We start from the raw sequence: 11,450 nt of genomic DNA on the forward strand, positions 1-11,450 counted from the left end.
ACCTCAAAGTCTCGCGAGAGCTGGGAGTTAAGAGTGACAGAACAGCATTCATTCAATTATACCCTTTTAAATCAATCAAATTTAAACATTAAATTATCATAGTGGTGTTTAGAAGTATAGTATATAAAAAAAGTGAAAACATCCGGTTTCATTTAGTGGCATAAAGATTTTATTTTTACTATTATATAAAAAAAAAAAAACATTGCTTTAGATAAAAATGAATTGTTCAGTATTGTGAATTAACACTGTCTGCTCATACATTATTAGCATTGAAAAAGTTTTTACAATAGTACAAAGTACAATCTTTCCAAGTGAGTTCATATTGGCTAATGACGTCAGTTCTTTTGCATCCAAACTGTCATTTACACAACAGTAAAAACAACATTTGAGAAAAAAACCAACAGAAAGGCTCTTTGTTTGGAGGTTATATAATACAAAAATACTGCAGATTCATTATACACTGGTTACAGAAATAGTGCTTTACAAAGAATACTTAATTAAGACAGCGGGGAGAGAGTATAGAACAAGGAGGCTTTGGATGAATGCATTACCAGCTGTAAAGAGGTTCAATTTTCCACATCAGCAGCTACATTGCTGTGGCAGACTAATAGGAAAAGCATGACAGAGCACACTATACAAAAATAGAGTATATTATAAAATATGATTCTTAAAAAAAACATGATAAAGGAATGCGGGAGCACAATCATTAGCACCGTGGCTTCTGGAGTTTCTCCTGAATAAAACAAGGACATTTCAGTGTTTACATTAGCAGATAGGATAATGGCAAGGGAAGCTTAAATCCCATCTAATGAATGTCAAAATATCTCTTACTGTCAAACTGACATTTCAGAAATATTTTTACAAGGTGAACTTTATAAAAGACAATAAAATTGATTAGAAATATTTTGTTCATATGTAATAAAATAGTGCAAGTAGTATGTACATAATATACAACAAAAATAAATATGCTCTGTTTACTGACTGAAATGTTGCTGAATCAGATCTCTGATCTCTATTCCACAGTTTTCTAAGAGGAATGATGGGTCCAGTCATTTTTCATAATACGTCTCTGCACTTTGAAACACACACATCCCACGTTGTCATCATCATACAGTAGAAAACATTGAGACATTCATGTGTTGGCAACTTAGAAGTTAAGCTGCACTGTAAATGAAGGAGGAAAATGGGCCTATTTGTGGACATCAGCACTTGATGTATTCAAAGAATGAATTCCAGGAACTGTTCATCACCCAGCATGTCCAAGGAGAGGCAGTTAGTGGACCTGCGGCCATAGAAGGAAGGTTTGGCTTGGCAGTGCAAAAGCTGGTAATAACTGTCATCAACAGGGGTCTTTGTGTTTGTTGAGGCATCCGGGAGACCAAAGGTATAGCTGTGGGAGGAATCAGGTGGCAGTGTAGTCCCCAGGGGTGCCGGAGGTGGGAACAGACGGACATCATCTAGACTGTGGCTGTGCCGATCCACGCTGACTTGTGTCTTAGATTTCTGCATCGAGAATAAAGACAGGAGGTAAAGATAAAGACTAATATAACATAGTAATCCAAAGGAGGCAAAGAAGAAGAAGGCAGGGGAAAGAAGGCGACCAACCTGTTGTAACGTATCTTTGTTACGTAACTTCCCATGGTCTTCATCACTGTCTGGGGGACATGCTGTGTTTTCTGTAGAGACCAAATAATTTTATTAGAGTTTTTAAAAATACAAACAATTTTGTTTTCATTAACAGGATGAGGAAAAAATAAAATACCATTCAAATAATATCCTGTATGTCACAATCAAATTATTCATACCTGGTGAAGGAGTCTCTGAAGCGAGTTCTGAACAATCCACTGACACTCCTTCAAGAAGATCTGCCAACTGGAACATCTCATAAGGATCATCCACAAGAACCTCCTTTGGACTTCCAACACACGTCTTGATCTCTGAAAGAAAAAAAAAAAGTTTTAGAAATCGGATTATGTAAAATCTAACGGATTTCATTTCATTGTGATTCAAGAGACTCGTTTGAGATGAACTGCGCTTTGCCTAGAAAGTAGACAAGATAAGGCAGCTGCAGCAGGAGGCAGTGACAGAAAGCCACGGTCAAGTCTGACAGTTTCTCGACAGTGTCCAGCAGCCTTCGGTCTGTACAGGAAGTCACTGAAACACTCACATCCTGTTAGATCTGAGGTTGATTTATTAAAAATGCTATCAGACCCATGTATCAGTTTGTTCTCAGTCTCCAATTTGTTTCAATCATGACAGAGTGACCTATTTAAATGCTTTACAGGCAATCTGCAATTTCTGTTCATGGTTCAACCTCCATTTTTCATTTAAAACATCAGCTTAACAGTCAAACACAGAGGAAAGAAATACAACACAACAGCTTTTATTAAAGATCAGTCAGATATGGTCAGGGTTTCACATCTGTACAGACCCTCACATCCCACGGACCACAGGTCTCTGTGTTGCTAAATACTTCAATAACTAAACAGTCAATTGTTAATATATAACAGACTATATATAGTTTATGATGAATGTATTTAGTCTCTGCTGAATAAGCTTCACCATCAGTCACACAACATATATTCTGTAAACAGAATAAACTTTCACATCATACAAATAATATTTAAAGCTCTGAAATTCAACAAAAATTTAAAGTTTATCTAAAACATCTTGTTGAGTCAACATCTAAACCAATCAGCTGTTAGATCAGATAAGAGCCTGGTATTTCCCATCGTGCCTTGGATCCTCTAATTGGTAGAGAGCAACTGCAGCTCCTGGCTCTAAAAACTGTGCCGCCTTGATCTTGTGAGATTATCGATGTCCACTTTTGTATGACGCCAGAGAAAGATGGGATGAAGTTGGACACAAATCTAACTATCACCGGCGATCGAATCGGTGCATGCGAGGCTCATCTTAAACAAGCCCAAGATCATAATGAAACAAAAATGAAACTAACTTTAAACACAGCATGTACTATAACAATAACATCATTAATCTCTCATATTCTCAACTATTACAAGTTACAATATCAGCATGGCACACAGCTGCTTTCCTGTCTACAAACTATTTCATTAAACAATTGTAGCATCAGTTTATTCCCAAAAACCATACAATGGGAGAGATGGATAAAATGTCTTGTACAAATGTGTCAGTATAAAAACCTCTCACCTTCCTCTTGCCACCCTTCATCTTCTATCCGCGCCTTGCTGCCTGCGTCAAACCCAGAGGTACAGGAGCTGCCGCAGCTGGCTCCTGAGCTGAAACACTTCTCTGCTTGCCGGTGACCTTCGTCCTCCATGGAGGCCACCTCTGTGGAGATGCTGTGTTGACGAGCATCAGCTTCAATTCCAGAGCTGCTGGTGGAGTGTCGAGAGAGACCGGGGCTGCTCTCGCTGCCTGGGGGGTCCAAGTCCAGGTCATCACTGATGTATGACTCTCTGTAACGCTTTTTATCTAAAAAAGAAGAAAATATATTTTTTTTTAAATTAGAACATAAACCATCAAAAGAACGTGAGGTTAACTGTTTGTTAAGAAGTTGTCAAAAAGTACTGAAGATATACAGACGGCACTAGCTCTATTCAGTAACTGTAAAGTACCAGAAGCTGCTTAAAATGCTGGAAATAATATTGGTAATACTTTAAGGTTTGCTGATCAATGAAAAACTTTGATGAATTGATTCTCTGAGTGTATTCTTTTAGACTTTAGATTCCTATATTTAGACCTTTAACACATGTACACTGAAATATTTATTTCCAATAAAAGAGCATCTTGTATAATTTGAATAAATATAAATTTGAACAGCTCTGGGGTTACAAATGTGATTAATGAACAGGAACTCTTAATTTCTCTGTGTGGGGAAAAAAGTGACTTTTCTTAAGTTTTCATTTAACTTTTTGTGTCTACAGAAGAATTCTGCTGACTACAAGTGGCCCAGAGCCAAACTGTAATTATCACTGATACTAATCCTGCCCTTGTATTCTCCTTCCTGTACCTTCGCTCTCCTCCAGCTGGCGTAGGTGTTTGAGGGCAGGCTGGAGGCTGAGGTAGAGGCGATGGCTGCTGCTCAGGTGCAGCAGGAGGTGGCGAGAGCGGAACGATGACCCTGTGTAGTAAACCAGCTTCCTGGCTGACGGCAGGCCATCTGGCTGGATCTCGAATTTCTTACCCTGAATGGGAGAACATATTATACATAGTGTACATAGCTAATGCCCATTAAATAATTAGAATGATTCCACCTAAGATTACCAGAGAATGGAAATGAGCTGCATGCTTACCAGGAAGGTGAGACGTCCCACGTTTGACCAGGGGAAGTCGTACAGCAGCTGTCGAATGTTGTTTACCTCCTATAAATATAAACCACAAGCACGCATACACAAATAAAAGCTCAATAGTGTGTGAGCAACAGAACATTTCTGGATGTGTAATCTACTGGGGTATATTTTTAAATTAGTGATCAATAATCAATTGTCTTTTTGTTCACAGAAGCCATCTGGACTTGGCGAAGAGGCCAAGGGCTTCTCGAGGTATCTCACGGTCTGTTGGCTCTTTAATCAGCCAGGCCTGGAGCCCTAATCCCCCCCAGATGGCCCCTGATGGACAGATCAAACAACTGACTGGCATTTGCAGACGGCTCCTATCTCCTCCTGCACTGCTGTTGGTGGCAATCCCACACATTCTTCACACGTCTAGTCAGAGGTTTTATAGGGCTACACATACAAAGACTGAATCTTTGAGCCAACGCAGATTCACTTTTATGCACACATGTGTTGACGCATATACCATGCATCAACGACACACTCACACATGCACGTACCTGATAAACCTGCATTCCTCGCAGGGTCAGACCGAGCAATGCCGTTCCTCTCTCTGCCTTTTTGTCCTGGACAAATGAATGATGAGATGTCAGAGAGGCATCTGAGCAGTTCAGATAAGATAGCTGCTCCACAGTTAAGCCCCTTTCCTACTTCACTGGGAAACACTGGGGCCGCTGCTAACAACAAATTAAAAGTGATAGCACATTACGCAATGCATGGGCCAGCATTCAAACCATCACTCAGGAGATGAGTGATCTTGGAATGGGGAGGACAATAAACTGGATTAGATGTAAGGTTACATAACTGCCCCATAGTCATTTGTCCAGCACAGCTCAAATGAAGCCAAACTAACTGCATTTGTGTTGGAAAAGACTGTATCAGACGGAAGGAAGGAATAGGTCTGGAATGGTCGTTCAGATAAAAATGTGCTGAGAACAAATTCCACTATCCAACAGCATAAATAACCAGCATTTCTTATTCTAATGGTACAAATCAATTATGCAAAAAAAATCATCCTGCAAAAACTCAATTGAAAGTGTTTATGATACTGAAAAACTAAAGTGACTTATGACCTTTTGCAGTTTGTAAAACGTGACGGGCACATCCTCCAGTCGACATGACTCCCTGATGAAAAGCAGCATGGCATCACGAGTAGACATGCCCCACAGCTCCTGATGCACCTTGGGCCCATGGCAGAGCAGATAGTTTACTCCCCGCTTAGCTACAATCTATAGAAAGAAGGAGGGACAGACACTGATTTGGGCAGAAAGCGCAACATAACCCCAAAATATAAAATATTAAAACCTATGAAGCACAATTTTAAACTTAACGTCGAGTTCGTTTCAAAGTTTTTTAAATGCTGCTGCCACATTTTAATACCTACCCATGGTGGAAAGTATTCCTTGGGTTCAAAGTAAGGCGTGACCTCCATATCCTCCCTGGGTAGCGTGTGGTCACCGAGGTCAGCTTGCAAGGCGTAACCTGCCAGCTGGAAGTACACCTCCTCCTGCTGACGACATTCAGAGCGAAGCACCCGTTCCCGCAAGTCAGAGTAATATAGATGCCGTGCCTTACGTTCACTGGTACCACACACCAAAAGAAAAAACAAATGTTATAAGGGAGGACAACAATGGATGGAAAAAGAGCAAGCTTGTCCAGTAGTGAAGAGGATGCATACAGAACATATGTAGGACATACCAAATGAGTCGGCCGTTCTCTATGTAGTACTGCACTTTGAGGCAGAGGAATAGAGGCAAAGGTCTCTTCTGTAGCCCCTGTGTGCAGAAAGAGACATGTTAGAGAAGGCCAGTGTGCATCTTTTTGTCATGTTAAATGAAACGTTGTGGCATGTAGGCCACTGAACTGTGCCTCCCAATTAACTGACGTACACAACAGTTTGGAGAGTGGGTCACAGCAAAAATGTTTCTAATTTAAACAAACTGTTCCACCCTATGCAACAGGCTGCCTTACCTTTCCTGAATCTTGCTTCCACTCCTTTGGAAAGTACTTTGTCAGTTTCTCCTCCATGTCTAAAAATATGTGTTCATTGTCTGGGATGGAGAAAGACAATCAGGAATCAAGCAGACAGTTAGCATGCAAACAAAACAATAATGTAACCAAGCGGAAAATTTGACCAACAATGGGATTAATTAGGGTGAAAGAAAAAAAGCCCTTGTTCTTTCTTTTGTGAATAAGGCTACGAGGAAGCTAATGACAACAATGTTAATGTTAATGTTTTCATATTCTAATTGTAGTGGTAGTATGGCAGCACAACGCAAACGTTAATGTTGTTTTATCGAAAACAAATTTGGATTCTATTTCTGTAGAGGGGCCAAAGAGCTGTTTGCAACCTGTGCTGGGAATGAGGATGTTGTATCACTCTCAGGCTGGTCCTATGAGTCATGACATAGGCATTTTTTATTTGAACCACCTTATCTCTTTTGTTCAACTTTGTGAAGCCAAATCTACGAGCTGTTTCACAACGCGCTCCTTTAACCATCCATCTCTCCTTTCAGCCTGTTCCCGCTCTGACTCACTCCAACTCCTTCACCTCTCATCCTTCATTGAAGTCTTTGAGCAAGAGTTGAGTAAGGCGGCCTGTGTCATGACGAGTCCCCCTACCTCTCTACCCCCTAAACTCCCACCCTCCTCTTCCCATCATCAATCCGTACCCTCCCCTCAGTGAAGAGGAGGAATGCAAGGGTGCATTCCAGGCTTAATGAAGTTAATATTGCAGGAATCCAGGCCTAAGTGATCGCTGAACCAACACCACAAAAACAAAAGGCCGCTTGTTCAAGTGGTGAGCCACACAAGATTACCAAGGCATTTCAACGTATTTGTACGGAGACAGAGCACAGAAACACGAGGAAACACAGAGTTCAGAACTTTGCTCAGTGGCTAAAGTGGATTACACCATTCAATTATGCAGACTGGGCGGGCACAATGAAATGTTTTGGCTTTAGTGAAATAGCCTTTTGGCAGAAAAAAGTTTCCACAATATTACGTAAACAAGTGCCACTAAAAGGGTGGCACTGCAAGGCCCTGCAGTAAACAGTCATAATCCAAACATGGTGATTCTGTTTACAGTCTAACTTATTGACAGCTGAAATGAGGTGGCGGTACTACAGTGCACGAATTGTTCAACCAGACTTCAGTCCACTGACAGTGCAGGTGTGTACTCTAGTGTGAACAGTGCTTTCAGGTTCAGAGACTGAGGGTCCAGTGAGGATGGAGCTTACCTTTCACCACTGTGAGGCCAAAGAAATGCAGCTCTTTGATTCCAAGAAGCTCTGACACTCGATTAAAAACATCCTGCCCTGTGGATTTCAGCTGGAGGTGAAAAGACAAAGAAGTCTGTCTTCAATATATATTCACAAACTATGTGGTGCAGCCAAAACATAATGATACAAACAGAAATCTGACCATCTGCTAAGACCTCTTGGTGATAGTTAAGAGGACAGCTAAAGACATATTAAAAACACCCACCCCGACAGTGATGTCCAGCTGCTCTTTGTTCGGGAGGAGAACACAAATAGTTCTCTCCTGCCTTATCGAGGTGGACATGATGTCTTGTGTAAGTCGATGATAAGCACTTTCTCTATGTTAAACTGCCTCAGTCTTCTCTTGCTTTCCCGATCCTTCACCTCTTATCTGTTCCACGTCAGATCATCCATATTGTGTCTGAAAAGATAGATGACATCAGAGTGAGATAAGCAAAGAAATTAAAAAACATGATCCAACAACAGTTCAACATGAATGATGAAGACAGCAGAAAGGAATTTAAAACAGATTTCAGTTCTGGTGTGTAACTCCCTGGACTGATATTGCATTAGCAATACTTCAGTCAAAGCATAAACAATCCCATACTCAGACATAAGTACATGGATGTCTCCCGTTATCCCACAACCAAGATTAACTCTACATGACCTGTCCATTCTGAAGGGTTAGAGGCCAAACATTTTACCATCACAATTATCTTTCAGAGGGATCATCAAAAAAAGCAAAATACATGACTCAAATATATGACATGGGTTGGTTTGACCCAAATTATGGTGTATAATTGAAAAACAGGAATAAAGAATAGGACACGCACATCCCGAAGCCCACTGGGTTGGGTGCTGGATCACAAAGTATCAAAAGCATGAAAAAAGAAAAGAAAAAGCGATCCGCACACCAAAAGAGCTCCCGTATGCAATTTTTTTATTTTGCGTGACGTTTCGAGCGTGATGCTCTTCTGTATAATTGAAAAACAGGGACATAATTGGGCAAATTCAATGAGTAATACTGTAATCCTAATAATAGTCATCAACTGGGAGCAATCAATCAGATAATGCTTTTGCATTTCTATTCCAACAGTAGCTACAGCAACACAAAACTACAAAAACTAAATGTATTAATTCAGATTCTGCTTATAAACAAATGGCCATGATTGATGAGGACAGTCTACTTGCAGCCAAGGCTCATCTGAAGTTTACCCCACAAGGCTGACCCCAAGCCCCTACTGGTATGAGGCTCATCTGATTAACGTCTCAAAATCAATTAATCAGGTTAATTACTGCCGCGCGCCGACTCTGATCCCCTTAAATCCCATTCTTGACGACAAGCAGTTAAAAGAAGAAAAAAAAAAAAAACAAGGGACGAAAACAAATGATCCGTGACGAAGCAGCCTGCTCTTGAGCCAGTCTCCTCCAAGTAAAATGTAGGAAATGACCAGCATGGTAGGAATTTCTTGAAAATTCTTTGAGTTATACTTGTCTCTTTTTACACCTCACTCTTCAGCAGTTTGGCATTCACATACAGAAAAAAAGATGTTTACATAAGTTAAAAATACTAACAATAGGCCTCACTGTTAAAATAAATCATAAGAAAATAAAACATCATAAAGATGTTGCCGGTGTACAAAACAGGTTGTGGAAACTACAAAAGTATATGTTCTTGGCTCAGAGAGCAAAACATTTGTTGTACCGAATATGATTTATGGACATGTTGAAACACAGCCTCACTCACATCTGTGTGTCAGTGCAACAGACATAAAAAACCTGAAATTCCAGTAGCCTGAACATCTGACTTGCTCATGAGTCAAACTAGGCTATATTGTACATTTACACAGACGCCATGGCAAGTGTTACGAGAACTCAATAGACCCAAGTGTAGTCTCACACTGACAATGTATAAATAATGCTCACATTTTACTTTTTGAGTGTTAGAGTGTCTCTTCAATATAATCTATGCCCATTATGAGAGTGCTGTGCCTCAATATCACAATACTGCTGCATTTATATAAGTCTTTTACACAACATTCATAAATTTACACACTGAGGCAATATAACTGATTTTGTTATGACAGCCACATACACTACATTTGATTATTTTGTTATTGCTGAGATACTGGAAGAGGTTGCAGACATATGTGAGCAATTTATGGGCAATTCATGTGCAAGCAAGTACATGAGAGCAATGAGACTGAAAAATAGAGACAGATTTCTAAAGAGGGGTAAAATGCTGTTTAGGAATCTGGATGGGCTTGTGGGTGTCTCTGCTTGTTTATGCATCTGCGTGTTTACACTGTGCATTTCAATAACTAAAATACTTTTGTGTGAGTAGTATGGGCCTGGTTAGACATCTTAACTATTCTTGTTACATAATGTTTGGCCCTTTAGCATTTGGTTTGTTTATGCTTATAACTTTTTCCACACTTTACCTAAATGCAGTTTACATTTACTTGAGCGCTCAGTTGGAAAAATAAACATTAGACAACATGTACAATAAAGTTTGAATGCATCCTGATAGTCAACCAAAAACTGCTATTTATTGATAACAAATATCCTGCTATCAATAACAGAGCAATCATAAGTTAACTTAAAAGAATCAATGCTGTCATATTACATCAAAATATATCTCAAATATTTACTAGCTTGTATAAAGCATTAAAAGTACTGAATAACTAATGACATAGGTGAAGGTATACCAACCTTATTTAGCCTTAAATCCAAAGTACAATCAGGCATATAAACTACACTAGTCACCACTGCATCCTTCCTCCAAAACAAGTTTACTATCAGCTCAAACACTGCTGGCTGACGTCTCCAGACATCCCCCTAGTTGCTGACCAGGGTGAAACCTGGCATCACATGAGAGCAGCCATCTGCATGCCTTAATTCCCCTCCAAGACTGTCATAATCCCTACTTCTGAGCACACTGCTGGCTGTTGGAAAAACATCCCCTCTGCACTGTGCAGGCTCTGGAGTGTCAAGCATCCTCACAGCCCACTAAAACCGCAAAGGAATAAGATAATAGGGGGGTATCTGAATAAACAGGGGAAGGCCATTTATACCCACACAAGCTGAAAAGAATAGGGTGAGCCAGCTTTTCAGTTTTGGGGGAGCAGTGCATTTATTAGGGGTGACTCAGAGCCCTGAGAGGCAAATGTATATTAGGGTCCAATGATTCATCTATCAGAGAACAAAACCTTTCAAAGACTTCTCACAAACTTGGGACTGGGTTACACCCTGTTAGAGTTAACCCAGGTGCATTTAAAACCTCCATGTTTTGACTGTTCCCATAGTCTCCACCACACCACTTATTTACATATCAGGCGATAACGTTATAACGTCCCGGGCTAGTAGCCGGTAGTTCTGTAAAAGTTTACGTTTAGTTATTTACACATATTTACTGTTTGGTTGAGCTACATAAATTCAGAAAGAAAGAGAAGCTGTAGACTGTAAAAAATAGTTTCTACAATGCAACATTTTCCTAAATTAAAGTACTATATTTGGTTGGTAACGTTTAACATTACAACCTAACGCAAAGTGCATCACTAACGTTCATTAAGCTAGCCATGAAGCAACAGGTTACTCACCATCACATTATACGAGGCGAAAGAGTTCAAAATCAGTCGCAGGTCTTCTCAAAGCTTGTTCATAAACAAAATCTTATTTTATATCCGAATAAAAACATGACAGAAGTATAGTGAACACCAGTTTAGTTTGGTCCCCCCTCTCAGTGCGTGTTGTAACTTCAACAACGGTGAATCCCCAACGATTGGGCCGTACCATTTTGAATCCTTGTGGGGGTGGACTGTTGTAATTGAACCCCAGATGGGAATGTTCGTACTATTTCAACGTTAGATTCACTTAC

General features: G+C 40.1%; 1 protein-coding gene across 1 annotated transcript; it reads right to left on the minus strand.

Moving 5' to 3' along the window:
• Positions 1-163: 163 nt before the first annotated feature.
• Positions 164-11,329, minus strand: zgc:172136 (uncharacterized protein LOC566376 homolog). The gene is made up of 14 exons (XM_050071913.1): positions 11,173-11,329; positions 7,800-7,994; positions 7,553-7,643; positions 6,285-6,364; positions 6,012-6,088; positions 5,698-5,893; positions 5,387-5,542; positions 4,814-4,879; positions 4,275-4,343; positions 3,992-4,166; positions 3,169-3,453; positions 1,806-1,937; positions 1,606-1,676; positions 164-1,503 (listed from the first exon to the last, which is right to left on the minus strand). Exons 2-14 carry the CDS (start codon positions 7,875-7,877, stop codon positions 1,219-1,221), a joined length of 1,761 nt encoding a protein of 586 aa, XP_049927870.1. The 5' UTR covers positions 7,878-7,994; positions 11,173-11,329; the 3' UTR covers positions 164-1,218.
• Between the last annotated feature and the right edge of the window lie 121 nt (positions 11,330-11,450).

The sequence above is a fragment of the Epinephelus moara genome, chromosome 19 (genome assembly GCF_006386435.1).
Source record: "Epinephelus moara isolate mb chromosome 19, YSFRI_EMoa_1.0, whole genome shotgun sequence".
NCBI classification, from domain to species: domain Eukaryota; kingdom Metazoa; phylum Chordata; class Actinopteri; order Perciformes; family Serranidae; genus Epinephelus; species Epinephelus moara.

What these genes read in the sequence shown, in the direction of transcription:
- zgc:172136 (XM_050071913.1), bottom strand. Translation starts at nt 7,877, where the DNA reads ATGTCCACCTCGATAAGGCAGGAGAGAACTATTTGTGTTCTCCTCCCG. An exon ending in TGGCCTCACAGTGGTGAAAG is followed by an intron (nt 6,365 to 7,552) that starts GTAAGCTCCATC and finishes TCTCCATCCCAG; the next exon opens with ACAATGAACACATATTTTTA. An exon ending in GAGAACGGCCGACTCATTTG is followed by an intron (nt 5,894 to 6,011) that starts GTATGTCCTACA and finishes GTGTGGTACCAG; the next exon opens with TGAACGTAAGGCACGGCATC.